The sequence below is a fragment of the Papilio machaon genome, chromosome 8 (assembly GCF_912999745.1).
Source record: "Papilio machaon chromosome 8, ilPapMach1.1, whole genome shotgun sequence".
Lineage (NCBI taxonomy): Eukaryota > Metazoa > Arthropoda > Insecta > Lepidoptera > Papilionidae > Papilio > Papilio machaon.
The window spans coordinates 6,738,257-6,764,038 of NC_059993.1; the positions used below are offsets into that span (position 1 = coordinate 6,738,257).

Sequence of the window (25,782 nt, forward strand, 5' to 3'; positions counted from 1 at the left end):
AATTCCTTTAATGAACTAATGCAGAAAAATCGACTGACGTCAATATTTATAGATTTCGATTAGCTCGCTGCGAGGAATATATTTTTCCATGTTGAGGTGATAAAGAGGACCGGGCATCGAACGTGGCATTATCCTCGGGAGGGCAATAGGTGCAGCGATAGCGAGGGCTGGTAGCCGAGGCCAGGCCCGGAGTGGTGGCACTCGCTCGCACGCCGCTCAGTGTACACCCGAGCGCCGCAACAGTTGCGCGCGCGCACGTCCGCCCGACAACCCACACGAGTCGACCGCAGTGCGATCGCCGCGGAACACCGAACAGTGATGATACGTCTCGCGCGTAAACATGAGTGCTTGAAGCATTGGAAAGTCTAACCGTGATGCAGTCCGGCCGCAATCATTGACACTCACAGACGGAGCGGCGCCGTCGCCAATGGACCCGACCCCCCGCGCCCGGACCTCGCCGGTGTCCAAGGAGATAACGTGATGTGACAACGATACGTGTCCGAGTGTCAGTGGAATAGTTTTGTGAAAGTGTGCAGCGGCCGCGCGGGCCACCCCGCCCCGTCAACATGTTGAACTGCACCGACCTGGAGTGCATCCTGCACCATCACCACTACTACGCTCACCTGCATCACATACATCACCTGCAAAATGCGCAGGAATCAGGTAATAAACAACTATCTGCTATCTACTACTTTTACAACAGTCTCGACAAAATATTGCAAACATATCAAAGTGTGATAACTTCCGAACTGGTTTCGATGGAGCTAAGAATCTTCAAGATGTTTGAATTCAATTGTAATGTAATATGAAAACGAATTTAGAATGACCCAATGAATAAACAAAACTGTTTTGGGCTATTCCCAAAATATGTAAGTTGATGAAATCAAGAGGTATGTTTTCATTATCAAATACACAGTTGCCGACCGTGACCTTTCTGAACAATGAAAACATTAGAGCGATTATTGTCGAAAAGTTTAATAGATCGAAGTACTATGTTCACGTAAAGTGGGCAGGTGTCTGCGAATATCACGCAACGCGCCGACACGCCGACACACCGGCACGCCGCCGCCTTGCCGGTAGCCGGCCGACGCGACTCGTTTTCACCGCATCGGTCGGAACAGCGCCGATGGATCGATGCGAAATCGATGCAATATTTGTACAATCAAAAATCAACGTAAAATGTTTTCCTTTTCAAATCTTCGCGTGTAATTTTCACACATATTTGGTTACATAGTTGCTGCTTCGCGTTATGGGAATTCAGAAAACAGAAGGAAGTTTTTATGCGCTAAGATTTAACAGTAATATTTAGAACCTAATAATAAATAATCGACATATATTTGCTACTATCCTGTTTGTGTTCGTCCATGATATCACCTGTTAATTGACTTAATTTTATGATTTCATAATTTGTAAGAAGGTCTTGCAAATACAAAAATTCTTTTCAACCATCCCAATTATACTGAACATAACTGTAATGATAAGGAATCATTTGGACTATTGAATCTTACGACCTTTTGTTTCGCAGTATTTAAGAAACGTTATTCAGATTATTAACCCGCTTTGCGCCTAATTCTTTACTATCAACATCATTTATTATAACGAGAAATCGACACGCAAGAAAGTCTTGACATTATCATTGATTTATTGTTATTTTTTGGTAATGAGTAGATTCTTGTGACAATGGCATTATTACTTTATCGTGACCTATAGAGTTTTGCGAAACTTTGTAGCAACTGTTACCTGAAATTCAATTGAGACATATTCCATGACTATCCAAGAAAAGGATATAACAAGTTCACCGAGTCTAAACTTGGATAAAAATATAATTCAAATGTTTAACAGCAGTAGAGTCCACACGGGCATATTCTGCCGGTGAAATAAATCGTTGATGTACTTCTGTAATCCATCCAATGTGTTTGGTACGCCAAATTCAAGTTCTATTTTCATTCACACCCTTAAATAAGGATGGAATGTGACTTGGCTGAAGGTGAGATTAAATAGGAAAATATAATCTCCAGTTTATCTCTTCTGTCCCATAAAAATTGGGAACGCTAAACACAAAATAACACCAGTTCTGCTTGTCAGTTCGCTATCATCTTGCAAAAAAATAGAAGTAGAAAATCCCGAAAACAATATTCATAATTTAATCGAAGTAGAAGAAGGTAAAGACAAACGTGTGTTAATAAAATGAGAATGTTGTTTAACTTTTAATAATCATTGTTTTATCTATTGTTTTTCTTTTTAATAATAGTTAATGGAACGATAATAAAGCCATTCAGACGGCGGTCAGGAGGACGCAATTCAATAACAAAAACAAACATTGAGTACAGTTAGGTGTTATTGAAAAAGTTCTTTGTTAATTCGATATCGAAATTTCTTAAAACTTCTTTAAAATTATAATGAGCAGGTTTCACATTTCTAATTGTCAATTACAAATCTTAAATATAAAATTCTCGTGTCACAGTTTTCGTTCCCGTACTCCTCCGAAACGGCTTGACCGATTCTCATGAAATTTTGTGAGCATATTAAGTAGGTCTGAGAATCGGCCAACATCTATTTTTCATAAGCGGACGCAGTCGCGGGCGACAGCTAGTATGACTGATAATAATATGATTTTAACTTGCTAGTATTAAACTATAAGAAATAAAAAAAACGATTAATAAAATCAAATAACTTACTTGATATCAGTAAATAAGTAGTCGAAATAACATTGTAATCGTAAACAAAGCACATACAACAAAAGGAAAAGATCAAATAATACCAGATATGGAATGATATTTTTATTTTAAGCTTTAATAGAAAACATCTCCTAGTAACGATTTGGTTAGCTAATACCGTTATCTTAATTGTGTTATAATTTAGAATAAATTACACGTATCAGATGTTAATTGTCGTTGGTGTAAACAATACCCGATACATGACGTAACCGATTGCTGATTATTCTAACGTGTTTAATAACTTGGCCGTCTTCAGGCAACCAGCAATTCCGTTGTTATTTTTAATGCTAAGGCAAAGCTATCCCATTAATACTTTAGTAAAATCGTTGTATGCATTAACTTTATTTAAAAATGTTAACTTGTAGACTTAGGCCTTTCGTACACTTGCGCAAGTGTTCCCGCGACCCAGTCATTAGGCGACGTGAAAGAGCATCGTTGGGTTTTAGTGGGTATTCCGGTTACATCTCATCTCGTGGCTGGCGAGTCCCACATACCCTCCTGGAAACGGGAGGGATGCGCAAACGCATTTTCAAACATTAAAAAAAAAGAATAGTTGCTAAGCGACTTACACAATGCAATGTCATAGAGGTTCGTACATAGCGCGCGTCGCCGATTTTTGTCGCAATCTCCAGTCATTCGCAACCTGTTTGGCAAGATCGTCGAGAGAAAAGTCTCTGCAATTTTCAAGATGGCGTAGCAAATCTATGTAGTTGACATGTACGAGTATTTGCTATGTTTATACTGATTGAATAGACGACTCTGGTCGACGATTTAACGCTGCGTGTACGGAATTCTCGCGAATCGACAATAGAATATTATTTTAGGCCATTTACGTTGCCTAGTGTATGAATGGCCTATAGAACAATCTTTAAAATAAATGAATCGCTTAAGATTCTCGAAATTCTCATTTCGCGACCCAACGGACATGTCTCATCATTAAGTATGTAATCTTCATTTTGAAGACACCACATATTCATAAGTATTTAATTCATATAATAAAATGTTTAAAATTTGATGCTTGAAAATTTGTTCCTACACTTGTAACTATGTTGATTGTTTGCGGCGTATTTATCTTGTAACTGTAGTAAATCCGTGAGCGCAATACGCGCATCGAGAGTTGTTGGTTCGGCTTTTGAATGTCAATGATTAGATAAATTCTCTCACACAAAAATGTCAAGAGAACATGTGTATTGATATAAATAGAAATAAAAGATATGATTGCGATACGATATGTCTTAGAAAAAATAAAATAAAATTCTTTCTTACCAAAAATATGGGAGAACTGATAGATATAAGTCAAATAATATTTATGCTGTGACAGATATAGGTATCGCATCCTCTATGTGTTATTGAAATTTCAATTAAGTGGATTGAAAGGCAGGCGAAACATTCCAATAAACATACCAACGAAAAACCTTACCCTTCTTTCAGAAGAGCAATAAATGTGCCTTGGACTTCTCTTAGCATGTATGTCAATTCTGTATTAGGCTGGATCCGGGGAAGTATACGATTATCGCATTGTTAAAGTAACTATCGCCAATTAGGAAACTGTTTATAGCCTCTCCGGCATCGTTTGAATTGGCCACGATTACAGAAATTGTAAATAACCTCAGATATGGAACAAGCAACTCGCATTACTTCTTAGACGAACTTTATTGACATCTTCAATATGTAGTTTATGCAATTTAAGCTTAAAGTACATCGACATAAGATAGATTTTCGACAACTATAGTAGTGTGCCAGTTAAACAACGATCTGTAATGCCAAAGGTTAATTCAATGTTTATATGATTAAAGTCTTAATTGAATTTAATTAGTATATGTCTGGATTTCTTATTTTGTGTTATAAAACTTGACTGCTTTTGAAGGAATTGTAATAAAGAGCACCGTCGTAAGATTTCGTGAAGAATTGAGGTGAATTTAGGTAAATTCCTTCGCTCCAGATAAAGATTAGAGTAGAGAGAAAGGGTAGAGTGGAAAGTGGAATGTTTCGAGAAAGATTTAAAAGGCCAAATTAATTGATATAAGAAAGACAGTGCACGACATTGTAACATTTTAATATAATTAATAGCAAGAGAAATTGTATTACAAGAATACATAATGTGATATGCAATTTAAATTATAAAAAAGATGCAAGTATATAAATAGTATTTATATAATATATACTAAAACGTAATAAACATACGAACAGGATGTAATTGAAATCCAAGGCAGATATCGACATGTAATTTGTTTGAATTCCAAATTAATTGAAACTCGGTAGACGTATGTAATTTAATCAATTATTCTGTATTAATATATAAAGATTTGTATTTTTGTATGTAACGAACAAACTCATAAACTTCTAGACCGATTTCAAAACGTCTTGTCACTAGAAAGCTTCATAATCCCTTATTAATATAGGCTATTTTTATTATAACTAAAGCTTAACAAACATCGTATTTCTGAACCCCTTAAAAATCTGCTTTTATTGACTACATAGGCTAAACAGTTAGATTTAGAAAAAATGATGTATGATAGAGCTGTAGATCTAAAAATGCGGTGCAAAAAAGTGAGCAATATCATATCTCTATCATTCATGGTTTTCGTACAATAACCATTTTTTTATTTTAAAAAATAAATTATAAGTCGCACGTTTTTTGCGGCGTTATTTATTAGTTTAAATATAAATCCTTAGCCAATAAAATATTTTCGTTATTAGGATTATTTAATGTTACATTGCCTTTCCAGTATTTAAATATGTTAAACAGTTTAGAAAAATCACAATCACAAAAAATACACATAGGTAACCCAAAAGTTTTTATTAATTTGTAGACGGGACGTCAACAGAAAGGGTACTGATATGACAGAAAAGAAATCAGATGTGTATTCTTTGCCACCCGGGAAAAGCCGCAGTGGGTCGCTAGTTATAATCATAAAAAACGTTTATTTTTTTAATTAATTCGTCATTGGTATTCAGTAGTGCGGTTAAGTATTCCATTTGAATAAATAAATAAAATACAAAGGAGAGTTCAATAACTTGTTATCTTATGTTTGCAGTTGACTTGTTTCTAGTTGCAACATATAGTTTTGTTGTACGTAAACTATGTGTTTATCTATCAAATTCAAATTTTTGTCCCCCTGTATTCTAAATAAATAATACTTATCACATTATTCATACTTCAGTATTTTATAATCATACTGTGGATGGATTTGAAATAGACAAAACATCTGTTGAATTTCAAACAATAATTCCTATTTGTAAACGCGCGCATTATCAAACATGTCAAAGTTCGCATATAAAGCAAAATTGAATAGTTTTCCTCGTATTGTTTTAATATAAATTATAATATTTTTTCAGTAAAATATGCAATGTATCTTCTAGCTAGATGAATTTTTAAATTCTTAAGTTGTGTTTCTACGGCGCACGATTTATTAAGATCACCTAAAGCTACGCACCGTACAAGAAGTTATCGATTCGAAATTGTCGATTCGCGGCAGACTTTATGGACAAAAAGTTGTGCTACACTAACAGACTAAGTGGTTTCCATCGTCGGACGGTTCAATCGGCCACTATTCATAGAATCACACACTATGGAAGCCCACTTTTAGATATACAATATAACAAGTTATGTTTTCTCACAACAATTTGCATACGAGCGACGCGAACACGCAAGGCCATGTTACCTAAGTTAATGAATGTTCTTACAAAATCATAAAGCACGGAAAAGACACAAATTTATTACAACTCTAAATTGATATTTTCAAATTGTGAAAAGCTATCGCGAATATCAACTAAGCCTAAAATCAATAAGATAGTATGTACCTATTATACGTTATTAGTGACAATAAAGTACAAGTAATTTACAAGTATCGATTAAGTTTATGAAAATAGATATGTTACTGTTGGGTTCCTGAGACCAAGGATTAATTATCTTTGACAAAATATTGATAACATCATGTTTTATGCGAGGATTTTGGGCTCGGAAACGGACTATTAATGGATTAACTCTCACTTCAGTAATTACTAATCTACTAAGTATTTCTATGTATACTCTGAAATAATTTAACTAAGACGTAAACGAATAAAAGTAATTTATTTATTTTCATCAACCAATAAACAAGATATCGATAATTACATCAGTTTGATTATTCAAGATAAAAGAAAAAAATAAAATAATTACTAGTATTTTCAATAGTTCATTTAAAGTAAATTAATAATACTTAGAAATCGTGATCTTTCTAGAATACATTACGATGTGAACAACTGACTTACGTTGTTTCATTTTATTACTTTTTTGCAATAAATTTGCATATATTTGTCGAATTGATGAACGGATCACATCAAAAAAACTCGTTCATATTATTATTTCACACCAGATATCTGAAAGTCGGAAAGTCTCGACAATAACTGGTTGAATAACGCCAATTGTGACAGGGTTAAATTACATTACTGAGATCTCGCACTTGACCCTGTCTATGAATTGTAAGGTCTATTGTGCCGTGTCAACGGTGTTAAATGAATTATATCAACGTAGGCGGATGCTTCAATTGTAAAGCAGATTTTTTTCGCATGCCCCCGTCATTCGCTTGTGCTAATTAAGTACTTGGATGGTGTTAATAGCTTAGTTAGTTGGCATGTTAACTTCGTTCATACTCTATTTTAATGATCGTATTAAAACGAGAATGCTTTTACTATGTTTGTTTTTTTTTAAGAGAACCGGATAAATGTTAAGTATCAAGTTTAATGATTGAACATAAAATGGAGTTCGAAAAATTGTTATTTTTAGGGTTTTGTGTCTATCATATACGTTTGTATTTTATCGTGCTGTATGTTTATATTTTCGGTGTTTTATTATGCTAATTTAAATTGAAAATGTTTGTTTAATCTTAGTAATATTATAAATCCGAATATTTGGATGGATGGATGGATAGATGGAAGGATGTTTGTTAGAAGGTATTTCCGGAACGGCTCTACGGATCTTGAGGAAAATTGGCACAGATGTAGAAGATAGTCTAGAAGAACACATTGGCTACTAATTGTTTTTAATTACGCGCTGACGGAGTCGCAGCGACAGCTAATTTCGTATATAAAGTAGGTAAAAGTGGAGCGGCTGTATCATTGATAACATTATCGACTCACTCGACGTATTTGGGTCTTTTACTTATGCAGTCGATTCACACGCCGCTTGATAAAGTTACGTTTAGATTCCATATGTATATTAAAGTTAGAGCGTCGGTGGCTCAGGGATTAAGCACTTGACTTGCAATCTGCAGGTCCTGGGTTCGAATCCCGCCATGTACCAATGTGTTTTTCGATTTTCGATTTACATATGTATATTTGTCGACGTTCTTACGGTGAAGGAAAACATCGTGATGCAACCTGCACATATCTGAGAATAAATTCAATGATATATGTGAAGTCAACCAACCCGCACTTGGCCAGCGTGGTTGACTATGGCCTAGTCACCCCTAACTTGGGGTAGGCTCCGAGCCCCTCGGTGGGGACGTATAGTGAGCTGATGATGATGATGATGATGATTAAAGTTAACTATGAAGAAACGAGGAATATTTGTTATGTCCTCAACATTTTTACTTCATTCTCAGCGAATCAGCTGAGGATTTTAGTTTTAGTTCAGCTATTTACATTCAAATTATCCTTACAATTCCGTTTGTTGTGTTGTTAATAACCACTATTTGTAAACAAGTCAAGCTCATTCTGCCGACCGTCGATACTGCGTTACCAGATGCGTTAAGGTCAATTTTAGAATGTTCCAAGCATTTAATGTGGGTCATGGAAATTGAATCACACGTCATGTGACCCATGCTCAACCTGTAATCTGCCTTTAATTGATTGTAAATTTTGAATTTTATGATTATGCCCGTTAATGTAAATAAGATCACATGCTTCAGTTTACTTGCTTTATCTTACTTACATGACTAACTTCTATTCTTACTAATATTATAAATTCAAACGTTTAGATGTATGGATGGATGTATGTTAGCAGTTAACTCCAAAACGGCTAAACGGATGTGGATAAAATTTGACACAAAGATTGATTAGTGCCTGGAATAGAACATAAGCTACGTACTAAGTTTTATTTTTAATTCCACGCCGACAAATTTGAGGGCAATATCTAGTAATAATATAAACCTTTGCATTTGTATACAATTATTTATTTATTAAATAAACTATACAAGAGATGTCTTAGCGATGTAATACTGAATAATAATATGAAGCATCTTCATTCATGGAATCATCATCATCAGCTCACTATACGTCCTCACCGAGGGGCTCAGAGCCTACCCTAAGTAAGGAGGACTAGGCCATAGTCAACCAGTGCGGGTTGGTTGACTCCACACATATATTTTTAATTTCTTCTCAGATATGCGCTGGTTGTATCGCGATGTTGTCCTTCAACCTTGGGAACGTCAGATAAATGTACGTATGATCAAAATCACATTGGTATATGGCGGGATTCGAACCCAAGACCTGCAGATTGCAAGTCAAGTGTTTAACCCCTGAGCCACCGACATCATAGTTACGACACATTAAGTTTACATAGAACATTATTACTTTTAATATAAAATAAGATATGTATTTACATATCTCTATACAATATCAACAGAATATCGAAAGATACATTCATGTAAAAAATACCATTTTTTAAATGCCACGGCAATTGATTTCCCTAAGCTACTGCAACAGGTAAATCGTGTATAATTGACGTGTCCAATAACTGGTAAGTTACACAAAACGAAAACAATTAAGTTTACGTAAAATACCAATCCAACAAACATCACAACAGCGTGAATAATGAATTATGATAAATTACTAGTTAGTGACATGGTAACATGAAATATGTATTTATATTTCTAATGTATTTAATAGGGTTAATATTGTGGTGAATTTAATGAAGACATAGCGAAAGTCCTAAAAAAATTGAATGATCAATTGCAACCTTTTTTTTTGGAATCGGGGGTAATCTTAAAAAAAATATACCCTACTCTTGGGGAGAAGCAAGGTTATGTGGGGTTTTACCCAATAAAACCTCTAGTGCCATTGGCAGGGCTCCGGGATCTCCGGTGGAACCGGTGCGCAACTATTTACCCTACTGACTGACGCTGTATTCGAGGTGCGTGATTGTATCCGTTCTGTGAACTACGTAAATAAAATTTAAATTTTAAATAATTTAATTATATTAAGTTTAGTTAGGTGTATCGCACCGACTACGAAAGCTGAAGGGATGATTCTAAGAATATTCCTCATATTTAAGTATGTCCGTGCGTTTAAGTATTGCGGATGTCAATGGGCGTCGATGATCACCTTGTTGTTCCCGCCGCAGGTATGCCCCCTTTAAAAAAATGGAAATATATAAGAACAAAGGGAAAAACAAACAACGACTAAAACACCTTAATACTCTGAGAGAGCTTCTGTTACCTAATGAAGAAATACATTCTCAAGACTTTTTGGTTATGTTATAGTAGGTCTATTTACGGTGCGTTGACCTCTTATACTCGTATTAAGATCATTACATTGCCCTTTGAATTCCATTATTTGCAAGGCTCCTGTACAATAATTCAATCTACATTTCTATTCAATTTATCTGAATTTAAATTGTTTAATTTTCATTTGATTAATATTTGTTGTTGTCATTGACGAAGTAATTATTTGTATTAAATAAACACGTTTTCAATTTTTTTAATAAGTTGACATTGATGTTAAATACGCCATGACGAAAGTCTTATATGATAAGGCCTTAAATTATTTTAGGAACCTTGATTGTAATGGAAATAATTTGATGTCTTCAGGTTAAGTACTTTCGTAGTATGGTGATATTTTCCTGCTCTATTTATGTTTAGGTTCATCTTATTTCCAGCAGAAATTAATGAATAGAAAACAAGCGAATAAACTTTTAACATATGTAAATATTTATGTTGTTAATTATTAATGATTGCACACGATAACATAGTTAGTTAAAATAATCTTGTTTAGAATACTAATACTGGCCTCAATCATGAAAAATTTAACTTTTCTATGTCCTGTAATTTTTTTATCACGTTCGACGCATAACTACATGAAACAAATATAAATAACGTATTTAGGGCAAAACGAGCAAAGCAAACGACTGAGCCTCGCCTTTTTGTGTCCAAACGACTAATGTCGTCGACTATTAGTGCCAATGATCTGAAGAACCTTGACTTGTTCTAAACAAGACGCGATAAAAGTAAGCGGCGATTGTATTAGGATCACAAACCAATATGAGGCGTTGTTAACGAAGTATTTATTTTCAATATATGTTTTGACCGTGTAATACCAAGGCCAAAACATCCATACTCAATCTTTTTGTCATAATTTTGAAGACCTGATCTTAGACCAGATATAGCAGGTGAAAAAAAATTAGTGTCCAGTATGTAATGTCTTAATAATTTTATTATAATTTACGTAAAGTTAAATTAAAACTTACTGAAGCAGTTTAAAGTACTGAAATGAACAGCTTAAATTCAAATATGTATAAACAAAATTCTTCGTTTATATACACTTTCTACTGTATTAATATACTGTAGCTATGCTACCAACGGACATATAGATACATTGTTACCATCCTTCCATTGTAGAGACACACCTGACATTTGAACAAAGTGCTTCGATATCATTTATTACACTAACAACGACTCAATCGAATAAATATCATATGTGTTTCCGTTCACCTTCAAAAGAAGAGTGTCTTTTACTAGACTAGTTTTTTTAATTATAAAAACAAAAACTATACCCAAGGTTTCAGGAAGAGGTGACAATCATTACTCTTTGTGAATAATCGTAAAAAAATATCAAACAATAGAAAATTGACCAATAGAATCCACTATTTCTCGAATAGTTTATATTAATGATAGTATTTTTTACAAAAACAACTGCCTGTTGGCATTTCATCAACTGAGTGTAAATAAAGCCAAGGTTGTTAAACTATTTACAGAGAAATATGTAAATGTAATGCCTTACTTCACGTTTTCTTAATCGTTACACATACTGTCGAAATTTCTAATACAGCGTAAAAATATTGACTTAAAATACACAGCAAAATTTAATTTTGTTAATATGTTACACAGAGTAATTAAAAAGAATATTTGGTTAATAAATAAAATAGACCAATTTTTTTACAATAAAACTTTTAACTTTTAGTCCGTGTTTCCACTGTCAAAGCATAAAATCATCCACCTCATTCTCATAAAAAATATGCTTTTGTATAATTGTCACTTGATTGGAATTTCACGTTCATAATCTCTCAATATTTAGTTTTTAAACTATTAACTTTGAAAAGTTATTCATAAAATATGGTACATTGCGGTTCAAAAATGATTCCATGGTAAAAGAATGCCAATTGTATATAAAAATATTTTAACTGACGTAGAGTTTGTTATATTTTCCATGCGCACGTTAGACTTGAAGAACAATCGATGATTTTGAACAAAAACGTGTCGTATGCAACCTCCGCGCGGGTCCCCGGCCGTGTGATAGTTGTAAGCTAATAACACTATTGTATTTGCGTTATTTCAAGTAAACGTTTTTCATGCAAGATCGTCGATAACGTCACACGCCTGAGTAAAAGCAATAGTGCACTGTTTCATGGTCTGCACGGTATTAACATTCTTGTGTTTCGCAGGCATGCGGAGCGATTACTTGCGTTGTAAAACATTGATTAATATAAGTACGTGTATCAATATATTTTGTATAATGAAGAATATGACTTTTAACATTATTATATATTACTAGCTGTCGCCCGCGACTCCGTCCGCGCGTAGTTAAAAAAAAAAGGAGTTCAAGTTCGAACCCCGTGACACGAGAATTTTATATAATAGATTGTTTATATTAATTATGTTATAGTTTATCATATAAATAGAATTTTTATGAAATCTAATATTTACAGTACCAGTATCCAACGGTGTCGCCAGCCGACAATGAAGGAGAGCTGTCCTAGTTAAAGGGAAGGAGCTAGTCGATGATCAAGGGGGACGAGGGGCTAGTAGTAAAAATTATATTTGATTCCAAAAAGAATGCTTATTCATGTGTCTTTCGATTTTTTTATATAAAAGTGAAAGTGATCTTTATCAACATTTTTATTTGTAGCGATAACAGTAAAAACACAGTTTAAAAGCAAAAAGCCTTCAAATATCATTACGGCATTGACAATCACATTGAAAGTTTTTATGTAAAATTAAACACAACATATGAAGAAGTATAGAAAACATTACCGAAACGTTTATTTGTTCAGGTGTATATATACAAATATAATAAAATAAAAAATTGTTGTGCGTATGAATATTAAGAGTTATAATTACTTTATATTTCATATGAATATGTAAGAGTTTCTATGTGGCAAATTAACTATAATTATTTAACATATTAAAATGATAAAAGGCCTGCTTATAGTTTACACTTTCACAAGTCTTTATTGTAAAAAGTAAGACTGAAACTGTTTACCACTCTGTCAGTGATAACATTAATTACATCACTAAAATTAGAATCATCAAATAATTAAGGAGAATAATTGTTACAGGCATTACCTAATGTGGGTATAACCAGATTATCCAGTTATAACCAGGTATAACCACATCATCATCATCAGCTCACTATACGTCCCCACAGAGGGGCTTCGAGCCTACCACGCTGGCCAAATGCGGGTTGGTTGACTTTACATATATCATTGAATTTCTTCTCAGATATGTACAGGTAGCATCATGATGTTTTCCTTCACCGTAAGAATTACCCAGAATAACCATAAATGGTAACTTAACACCAAGTCTAAGTATTCAGTTATGTGTGATTTTAAGTTAGTAGTATAATAATTTCTTTCTTCTTTATTCCTTCTTTCTTAATTGATTTTTATAAACAAAAAGTGACCGTGTAATCTGTGAAACAAAATCAATTTGTCACCACTTTTTGATCTAAAATTGCCGTTTAATAAGTAATTGCGGTTAGATTAAACCGCATCAATGCGGTCATAAGGTGTTACAAATAATTCTCATTTCATATCTAGAATTAGATTTTTTACATATACTTAAAATAGTCGTTTAAGTCGTTGCTATCACATTCTATGTAATTTGAAAAAAAAAAAATTGTAATTGGTAATCACTATGCGAGAATCAGAGATCTCTAATTTTGACAAAAACTTCGTAATTTTTTATATGTTGAGAATTGATTATGAATTTGATATGTATATACGTATTGTATAATACTTAACAAACCTAAATACTCAGTCTTGTTATGTGTAGCTATTTCCCTGTTTATAAACGAAGCGTGGGAATATCGGCGCTTCGGTATCGCGTGTCCATTGCTGGTACATCTAGACCATGACAAACATGACATACATTATCCAAGGATTATATTAGCACTGACTCATTGATGCACTAAGAATTACAATAGACGTTGACTCCAACCGGGCGTTGCAATAAATTAATTTAATAGATACACGTCTTTGAAAATAGAAAAACTAATCAAAGGAGGTCATTTTTTTTGGGCCCACATTATTGTAATGGCCAGGAATCAAATATGCTTTATAAAAAAATCAAAATTTCGGATTTTGTCTAGCAGTGTGACATCTGCTGACCAGCATAGCATGCGCATTTCTATAGAGTGTAGCTTATTAAGATGATGTTTATTTGTAGCCCAACATTCTGAACCATACACAATAGCGGGTCTAATTGCTGTTTTATACAGATGTCCTTTAATCTTGAGAGGCATTTTTCTATCGCACATTACGCCTGTGAGCTATGTACAGGATGTTCCAAGGCAGTGGCTTTTGGTATGATTTTGTCAGGTGATCAGGTGTCTTGTTGAATAGAAAAATAGAAAAATCTTAATGTTATATTATTGGTTAATCTAGAGATTAACAAGAAGATATGTTACCTGACTGAACAACGAAAAACAACAACAATTTTTGTGCGAAACTGAATCCCATACAAAAAGTAAAAAAAAAAAAAAAAAATAGTGATATATACAATTTGATGGCGATGTGTTTGATAATTAGTTTGCAATAGTTTAACCACTGATTAATGGCACTAACCCAGTTTAATAGAGTAATTTGTTTATTCTTTACTGTTAAGACAATTATATTTACGATAGCTGAAAATATTTCGTCTGTAAATTATATTCTTGTCTACTTTCGGTGATAAATATTTTATCCATACTTCTTCAAACGACACCTCGACGTCAAGATGGAGCTTTCTTGTTGCGTATAATATTGCATCTTACATTAGCTTATTACGTCGCTATGTCAACCTTTCTAACCGGAACACGATTCGTTACTGCAGCTGTATGAAGTGGAATTCACGTAAACGACTAAGCAAAAATTATGTATTCTTATAAACATTTGTTATTTTACAAGAAAATAGGAAGATAGAAATTAAGTATAAAAGCTTGTATGCTGCGTCAAATGTAAAAGTAATATGTTGAAGATACCAATGCATTTTTAAAATGTAAAGACATTTGAAGGACTACACTAATTTTAAAGTATAATACAAATTATGGGACATTGGTCAAGTTTAAAAGAAGATAAAATTTAGCAAGTGTTTTTAACGAAGATGCGTATTAAATGAATTTTAGATGAAGACTCTATTACAATTGTGTGAGAATCCAAGTCAAGAGTTATTAAAAATGACATTTAATTAAGATCCTACACTAAGTTGAATAGATTACGGATATTAAACGTATTAACAAGATTCGACCTTGACTATTGTATTATTGTCGTAATTAGACTTCCTAATAAAACTCGTTTGCAGTCAAATAAATAAGAAGTGAATAATATTTCCTTTTGCTATAATATTAAAACAAAGTATTTACGACAATTTTTTAACATTCACAAGAAATTTAAAATGTCAAAAATGTTTTTTTAGTATTAAAAAAAAAAAAAAACTAGCGCTTGACCACGATCCCACCTGATGAAGTGATGATGTGTTCTGATGTTCAATTACTATTATTATTGTATTCAATATCAAGACAGTAGAATTTACTTAATTATTTTTTTTTTCATTATTAAGGATAACTGTTATCTTCTTGTCTTTAAACATTGTCCTATTTATTTTAGTTAAGTACATTTTTGAAAGACTTTCAATGTCATCGTCAAAATTAAATAAAAAATACAAAGCAACAAATTGTTATAATATCACATGCTTAGTGGTCTTATGTTAACAATTTTTCAAACTGATAAACTTTTGTTGTTTGTATTTATGTACCACGAAGACGCTAACATGAAAATCAATGTTAATATAACATGAGAGACCTCAAAACGAACGGAAATAACGGAAACTGATATATTATTTACAAATACGCACGACCTCAAAGTAGACTTGAAGACATATTATTGAGTACATTTTACTACGAGAATAAAATTTTATATCAGTAAAAAATATTACAATAACGGTCAAGTATGACCTCGACATATCATTGAATCTATTATGTAACGTAAATAAAGTTATTGTGTTCCTTTTTTAACATTTGATAAAACGTAGTTATAAACGAACGTCGGACTTGCGTAGATACTTAAGGTGTCTTTACTTAAACGGATCTTCGTTCAAATATTACAAATTGAATATTCGATAAGTTATTATTTTACCCGTTTAACAGGAGATTTTTTCAGGTATGTATGCATATCAATTCCATTGTGACATTCTGTATTCTAAATGTCTTGATTCACTTTGAAAAGTTATATTAATTTTGTATTTTATTCTTACCCCGTAGGTTTATTGATAAGTGTTTTATGAGAATATTTATGTACTTGCTTAACGGATAACTGCTAATAAAAGTACAGCTCTGCGTTTATGGTTGTTACTATTTGTTTTCGCGCCAAAAGAAAAATTTGAAGATTTTTTTACAAATTTATATCGACTGTACATTTGGAATTCGAAATGTTCTATAGAAATATTTATAATCATTAAATAACATGTATTGATTAAATTGGACACTTACATAATAAAAATATTTGTTGCATGAAAGAATTAAATTACAATGCGTTTATTCATTAAAATAAAACGAATTCTCTTCATGCCAATGTGCTCCGAATAATATAAATTAGACATAATTACTTTCTTAACGTCCATTTTTCACTAAGTATACTATTAAAGCATTCCAAAGATAATCTTTATAACAATGTTGATCAATATAGGCGATAAAATAACCAAATTCTTTCGTCACTCAAAGAATTTAATAATATAGAAAACAATTGACTATCTAATTCAAGTTGTAAATTGTCTAAGTTATTAGAAGAACAAAGGTATACGTACTTAGGTGGAGGAATGTATGTAGGTATTTATAATATTAAACAATTCACAATCAAAAGTTTCAGAATATTATTTAAAAATAAAATGGTTTTAGATGTTTTGTTTTTGATTTCTGAACCAAATAATGTTTTACATTAATTATAATATAGTATCTTAACGATTAAATCAATTATTGTACTTAAACATTTAATATCGATTATATTTGTAGTCAGAAGTATTGATTAGGAGATTTATTTCTCCCTGTTTTTCCTTTACAGGTGATCTTTTCTGTGTAGTTCGTCTCAAATGAAGCGTCGACGTTCATTGTCGCTTGCGTCACGACCGCACAGCTCGGTGTGCACAATGGCTGTGAAAGTATAATAGAAAGTACGACTCTGTGGGTCAGGCTCACTCGCTAGTTATATCAGACAGGGATTTACATAACAATTACGCTTTACCTGTAATTGGAGCGCTATGCTAGAACCTCACTGCTGTATGGCACGGGGAAGATACGGTTAATTTCATAATGATGTTAATATTTTAAGTTACTTATTACATGTTAGGATTAACTCTACATTTCTCTATGTATTTTGGATTTTTTTATGAGACAATGAAGAAAATCTTTGCTAATAATATTTATGAAGAAAATGATGTTCGAATAAAATTCAAATATTAACCGTTCGCATCATTTTAAATTACACTTCAACTTAGTAACCGGTTGTTGTTAATAACAAGTTACGTTTGGTATAATCATGCATCAAACATTATTTCTTATGTAATAAACTAAATATATAACCTTTTTGTCTTTATAGAAGTCGACTGAGTCTTTTTTTACTGTAAAAAATATAAATGCATTAAATTTTAAATACGTTCCATGCAATTTAAAATGTCGTATTACGTGAGGTTTCGTGCAACACAATAGCAAAATAGATACTGAAATTTATATAAATTTGATTCAAAAATAATAAAAAAGTAAATAAACAATATACAACGACTAAATTCAAGATTAATCAAGCTTATATTACTAATGTAAAAAAGATTAATAGCATGGTAGACAGATTTAAAGCAACTTACTCGACCAGTGATCAGGTACACTTATACAGAAAAAAGCGCAAAAAGTGCATTCTTGTTGGGTCAAATGCAAAAACATAATTTTATCTTCACTGGATGGATTTGTTCTTGCTTTTTTATTATCTTTGCCCTTTAATATATAAATAAAATTTAATAATATATAAAAAACAATTGTACATCAATATGGAAACTACCGCTGATCTTCACTTCACTGATCGCCAACCTTCGCTAGTCGAAGAGGCACTTCAAAAAGAAGAAGATGGAAACTACCGAATAGAGACCGGCAACAATGTTTGCTGTGCCCCTTAGCACTTGATAAAACTGATTACTTATGTGTCTCACTCATACTCAAGGCGACGGTATCTAGCGAGTAGTATTGGGTCAAGGCGCCTTCCGATATTCTCGAAAGTGTTGTCTCTGATTTGTAAACAAGCTGTTTGGACAATGCCCAGCGCTCTGCAATGAATAATGTAAAGTTGTAAAGCAATTGTCACCATTCGACCACTCATAACGGCCGTTGTTACCATTGATTACGTATCAATAAGTTACCAGATGTGTTATGATGTGAACAGTTTGTTTCGAGCGGGTTTTTAACGACTATTAAATGAATTCACAGACACAGAATTCATTTAGTAGTCGTTAGATTAATTAATTACGTGTTAGGGTCAAAAAATAAGATATAAATTAAAACATTTTATCGGAAGTTTTAAAAATAAATAATAATTTTTTTAAATACTTAATTAATTTATTAATCAAGTAATTAATTAAGTAATTTCATGTGACGAAGCATAATTATTCTGCTCTTATGGATCATTATTATGTTGGTAATTTAGTTTACTTCCACTTCCGATAAATTGTTTTAATTTATATCTTATATGTTGACTCTAACACGTATCAAAGTACGCAGTACGTAAAGTACGTATTATTATTACTATACGTAATTTATACACGTCATATTTTCGTAAATAAAAAGCGTAAAAGTAACTTAACGGTAATAAGTATTATAAGGTGTTTCGCAGATTAAAATCTTACTTAATTATAACTAATTATAGTATTTACTGGTTTCTTGGGAACACATAATTTTACATTAACAAGCTTTAACTTATTGACTGACACATAATAAATATGGTCTGACCTTTGTTTTTTTGTGTCAGTAATGTTTATGTTTTTCCGTCTTATATAGGAAAAGAGTTTTTATAAATTAGTAAATAAGACATTAAGTGTTACGCTCAGAGTGTTAAAGGTAAATAAAAAAATTGCTCAATGTAAATTTTTGATACTAAATATTAAATATTAATTATATTTTCTTAGCGATCACGAAATGCCTAACTTAAACCTATTTGTTAGGTTACCAAAAGCAAATGTGTGGTATTCATGTCTGAAATCTGCAGATTATACGCAAAAGTTTTCGTATGTACAGTTTAAAAATATTTTTGTCTTGTTTTCAAACTAAATAACTGTTCGTATAGTAGTAATGATATAAACAAAAACAAACATATGTGATATCTCGTCAGTGCGTGATGCAAGTCGCGTTTTGTTTGTCACAACATACCGTATTGTTTGTCCTGGTTAATATTTGTGTGTATTTTTGATGTTCCCAAGTACTAGGGGTTTGTAACTAGCTACTATTATTTTATCTTGGTATTACATGTACTTTGTCATGTGATATGTACACAAAATAACAGAACAGAAAATATAGGATGCTACGTTTCACCTATTCCTAGAGGACGAATGTGTTTTAAATAATAAATACAACAACAAAATTAAAGTTAACCGGAAGTATCGAACTATCAAAGATAAGGATTTTTATTAGGGGTCATCGATCTTACAATAATGCATTTGTGACTTTAAAATTTCTCTACTTTCTTTCTCTACTTATTATATTGGCCATAAAAATAAACTGGGTGCTGTTTAAGATTTTTATCAATATTTGATTAGGATTTAAATTAATAAACTCACTATAGTAAAATTTACTTCGAAAAATATTTTAAAATAAAATATAAAGCGTAGTTTTTTGTAAAAACCGGAAAGTACAGATTTACAACAAAGTTAAAGAAGAAGATAATGAGAACCCCACAGAACCTTCCACAGTGTATTTGCTTACGTAAGGTTTTTATTTTAAGTCATATTTATGATCGTAAATTAAAGAAATTACGATAAACTGAGGAACCATTCAAAAATAATTATGTCGATCAAATTACACTCTATTGGATTTCGATGGTCCATCATAAATAACCAAGCATAATTGTAAATTACAATTTCGAGACCCCAGTACAATCGATTATAACAATTAGGTTATGCGCGAGCGCAGTAACTCGCTCGTTATAATTTCGTAAATCATTTTTGTAATACCTTTAACTTAAAAAGGTTGTATAGGTAACATCTTGATTAAACAAAATTTAAATTGATCCTTTTTAGGTGGAAATATTGGTAAAAATACCGGTCGTACCGGATTATTTAAACTAAACTACCGTTTTTACAATGTAAATAACGGTTTTTTTTTAAAGAACATGTTTTATTTTTTACGGCGTGTTTTGTCATTGATTAATGAATATTTCCCGAGAATAAGTATTTCTCATGTAATATAAATGAAAACATATACATGAAATAAAAATATGACAAAATTACCATAAAATGGTGGAAGTGTGTATGTGGTATTCACTCACAAGTCTATTAGTATCTAAGACAATGTGGCTATCCTATAATATAATGAGGCCTGCTTTTAGACCTCTTTCCCTTCCCACTCTTTTCTTATTAGGAAAGGATGCGAAGGTGAAGTGGATGGCGGAAGAGAGGACGCATAGGAAGGAGAAATTTCCCTTTTCTGTGCGTTTGCCACTTTTTGATATTAAAAAAATTAAACTTTTATGATATTTGCAACAATTATAGAAGAGGTTTGCCAAAATGTTGGCGCAACAACGCCATTAACTACAAGTAGTATAAACATGATATTATATATTTAAAGTAGTCTAAATATCTGATAGAAACTGAAATATTGTAAACAAATTAAAAAAAAATGTTTTTAGTAATTTGAAACCCAACCCATAAATATAAATTGTTTCATCACAGATAAAATATTTCGCAACAAACTTTTTTATATTAAATATTTATAGTTTAATACTACATATTACTTAATTATACTCTATTATTCTTGGGCGAAAAAGATTTCCCATTAAAATTTACCGAAGAGTCATTTTAAATAACCGGAACACAAAATTTTCGCTCCCGATTCCGCCTACGGGCAAAGCGTCAATCATACTACAGCACAATTACTGCGCGAATAAACTCACAGCTGAATCAAGTGCTGGGACCATTTTAAAGTCGAATTACGTTACATGCAACAAGATGAAGTATCGTTTGTGCTGACGCTTGCTTTCTCAATTAAAACATCCAACTTTAAATAGCCCTTTGCGGGAAAATAATTGTTATAAAAACATCTACTTGTATTTAAAACAATTCCACCATTTCTTGGCGGCAGCCGTCTTGGATTTACAATGACATTTGATATATTAAATTTTGTTTCTCAGAATTAGAGGGTGTATCAAATTTTAGATCAATTTGCGAACAGGAAGGGGTTCTAATTCCACAAACTAAGTCTCATCAAAAATGTGTAAAACTGACAAATGTACTCGTGTACATATAAATTTTAAAGCTCGGGACACTGTTTTCGAATTTAAATTGGATGTTTATTTTGCTCTTAGAATAAGCAAACAGAAAGTGTGTGTTTGTCTCAAAATTTAACTCGGTTCTATAAAAAAATGTTAAATAAATATTTCTCTTGATTTAATACTTATTCATGTAAATTCATCAAATTTTGTTTTATGTGAACACATTGCCTCATCAGTGATTTGGAATTCACATTCGAAAAATAATTAACATTTCTATATTTTACATGTTGAAATAGTTTCTTATACACTCAATGGGTCAAGTGAAAAACTTTCATAGAAATTGTTTACTTTTTTATCATTTTAATCTCACTGGTAATCCATTTTTATCTTTTAACGCTAAAATAGTTCATTAGATTAATTTCTAAAAGTTAAAGTTAAATTAAAAAGTTAAAGATAAACATTCGTGCAGTGTATTTTTAATTCCGCACTGTGGAAGTTGCGAGCGATCGCTAGATCAAAATATAACATTACCTAGATAGTGGGATTCCATTAAACCTTCTTATTTCATAAGGTTTTTTATAGAATGCGAGATACGATATTACGTATTTGTATTAGCAGCTGTGAAATCAACAGAAACATTGATTTTAACTTTTATGATCTCTCGGATTATCAGACTATGACGTGTTCAGTGGTAATACGTACGAAGCGGGGGTAGTAACATGTTAAAAGATATGAGTCATATCTTCAATGCAAGTCGTGCAGGTCACGTGATAACTGTCGGCGCGTTCAAGGGACACTTTATGTCAAGGCTTAATCCGGTCATAAGGAAGCCTCGTTGAACGAATCTTTGTTTGTAAAACTCGGTGCATTGTGGAGTTTTATGGATTTTTATTGAGGAAAGTTAAATAATTATAACCTAGAAATAAGCATACATTACGTCCATACAACACTCCAGAAGTCAAGTGTTATGTTTTCCCGTTTGTTACTATGATATGTCATAGTTAAAAATAATGTTTGTTTATTAATTGCGAAAGATAACTACAATAATAACTAGGTTCGAATACATAATTTCGATTGAATGAATTACTCATATCTTACTAATATTATAAATGCGTAAATTTATATGGGTAAGACGTATGGATGGATGTTATTAAGAATCTCTGGAAAGGCTCAACGGATCTTCATGAAATATGGCAAAAATATAGAACATAGTCTGGAAGAAGACATACTACTTAATAAGATTTTTTAATGCCGCGCGGATAGAGTCGCGGGCGACAGCTAGTCAGTCTCATAAGGCAATTTGTGACAAACAGTAGTTTGATATTTGTGGTGGTTTTTATTCATTCTAAAATGATTCATATTTGACGGCAATATGCTTTAAAATTTAATGAAAACTTTTATTCTTAAGCTAGATGAATGCAATTACGTAATCACTATTCAAAGGAATATTTGACGTATAGACGGGTGTGCTGTAAAGTTGGTTGACCCAGTGACATTACGTTACGACATTAACATCCGACTTAGTGTTTTGAGGATACTAAAGTTGCGTAATAAACTGATCAATTAATAGACTCTTGGTCAAATTACATCATATTCATTTTGCCCTATTGAATAGATACATTTACACATAATGAAGCAACGAGGCAGGACTGATTCTAAAAGATACGCTGACATCGATATGACTTCGAAATACAAAACTCTACGCATCACCGCATTTGCGCTACCACTATATGACCGCTGCTTCTCAATACAGTTAGTGGTGGATCTAAATCTCAACATCATTTCAACGAATTCCTAATTCTGAAGTTCGAAGGTGTGTTATACGAAATGCAGCAAATGACGACGTGAAGAAGTAGGTGGTAATCTGGACGATATTAGCTCTAAAAGACCTACGATAAGTGGATGCAAATTGACGCAATTTGGGTGTAGTTGTAGTGTAAATACATTATTAAACTTGCTAGTTATACGTTTTGTGCTAGTCACGACTTCGCATACAATCTAATTGGCAAAATTCATACGCAAAAGTCGGCTGACAATATGTAAATTTGCTACGGTACTTTATCGCATTACCTATTTACGTATGTACCATTCGGTTGTATTATTTTACAGTAACAAATTAAATCTTCCACATTTTGGGCTGTTAAAAAGTATTCTTTTACTTAAAGCATAACCGCAATTTAATAATTTAAAGATGAATCTAAACAAAAAAATTGTCAACGAGACTATTTTTTTTTGTGTAATAATTGAAGAAAATAAAACACAAAAATGAGGTCTGTAAATACGAACTATACAAAAAGTACATAAAATATGAGAGGATATCTGCGACGAAGCAGTCAATCACACAATACACTTGCTCGTAAATAAGTGAAGGCGATTACGAGAAATGGCGGTTTGTTATTCGCCGCCTCCACTTGAGTAACCTCATCCGAGCAATAAATTCTTGCGAATAATTGTGTTCAATTAAATTACACTTTATTTCTTCCCGACAAAATGTAGGCAGACTTGGCCGTAATTTGTTTTAACACATTCCTTTTGTACGTAGATTATAATGTGTACAAGTATAAAACTAGAATTTTGTGGAATCTTAAATTTTCTGTATCTTTTTGAGCTTCATATTAACATATTTTAATATGTGAAAGTATAAAAAAGCCTAGCCGTATGTTTGATCTTCAAAGCCATGGTAATCACTTAATGGTTATTGTAAATTTAAGAGGCCGTGTTATTCACGTTATTTTGTATAGTTTAAGCAAAACTTACGTAACCAATTTCTCTTCCGTAGACGTGATTGCAATAACATAATTAGCAAAGGAAGTTGTTTGCTTTTTAGATCTGTATAGAATGAAATTTATAGATCTTTAACTGTGGATCACAATGTAAAAAAAGTCACTACAATTATACAGTTACATTACAGTAATAAGCATATGGCTAATATTTAGATAAGGCAAGAGGCAGCAAACGAACCTTTGATACTACGAGTATGATACTTGAGTATGGTATACGAGTTAAGACGTTAAATACTTTTATTATTAAATTTTAGTCACCCAGGTTGCTAAGAATTGCGGTTACTACAAGTATTAAATAGCACGTGGACTATAATATTGGCGTTTCAATTGTTTTTGCAAATCTAATATATAAAACTCTCGTGTCACAGTTTTCGTTGTCATACTCCTCCGAAACTGCTAGACCGATTCTCATGAAATTTTGTGAGCATATTCAGTAGGTCTGAGAATCGGTCCACATCTATTTTTCATTTTGTCTTTTTTTTTAACTGCGCGCGGACGGAGTCGCGGGCGACTGCTAGTAATATATAAATTTCAATCATATATGCACTGCACCTACGTCATCTTTTTGTTCTTGTTTTAAAATAATGCTGCCACATTATCTTATATTAGGTCCTTACATATGAAATTGGCGTTTTGTATGGGAGGAAAAAAAGTCGAATATTTTTTAATATAATATATTTAATTAATCAATGTATGAACCATTATTTTCTATGCACTTTTGCCATCTCATAGGTAGTTCATTGATCCCTTTACTAAAAAAACCAGTCGGACGGGAATCAATAAAATCTTTGAAGACGATTTGGACTGCCCCATCGGAGTTGAATTTTTTCCCTTGCAAGAAGTTATCCAAATTTCGAAAAAAATGGTAATCTGTTGGAGCAAGGTCCGGGGAGTACGGAGGATGTCTTAGACTTTCCAATTGAAGCTCTTCTAATTTAGTAGCCGTCTGTTACGCAGTGTGTGGTCTAGCGTTGTCGTGAAGCAGCAGTGGCGTGGAGCGATTGACCAGCCTAGGTTGTTTAGCCGATAGCTTTTCCATCATGGTTTGCAATTGCTGACAATAGACATCAGCCGTAATAGTCTGGCCAGATTTGAGAAAACTGTAATGAACAATACCGGCACTAGTCCACCAAACGCTTACAAGTAACTTTTTTGGGGTTAATTTTCGCTTGGGGCAGGATTTGGCTGGCTGGCCAGGCTCCAACCATTGCGCTGAGCGCTTCCGATTATCGTAAAGAACCCATTTTTCATCACAGGTTATGATTCGGTTTAAAATACCTTCATTATTGTGCCGGTTTAGTAATGTAACGCAACAGTCGACGCGCGTTTGCCGGTTTGCTTCAGTCAATTCGTGAGGTACCCACCTTTCAAG

The 25,782-nt window shown here is 32.6% G+C and overlaps 1 protein-coding gene across 1 annotated transcript in view; it reads left to right on the forward strand.

The window, feature by feature from the left end:
- Window positions 1-207: 207 nt before the first annotated feature.
- LOC106720332 overlaps window positions 208-25,782 on the forward strand; it is a 153,381-nt gene continuing 127,806 nt past the window's right edge. Inside the window, exon 1 of the mRNA XM_014514970.2 lies at window positions 208-663. Within this exon, the coding sequence (XP_014370456.1) occupies window positions 567-663 (97 nt within the window). The 5' untranslated portion in view covers window positions 208-566. The remainder of the gene's footprint in view (window positions 664-25,782) is intronic.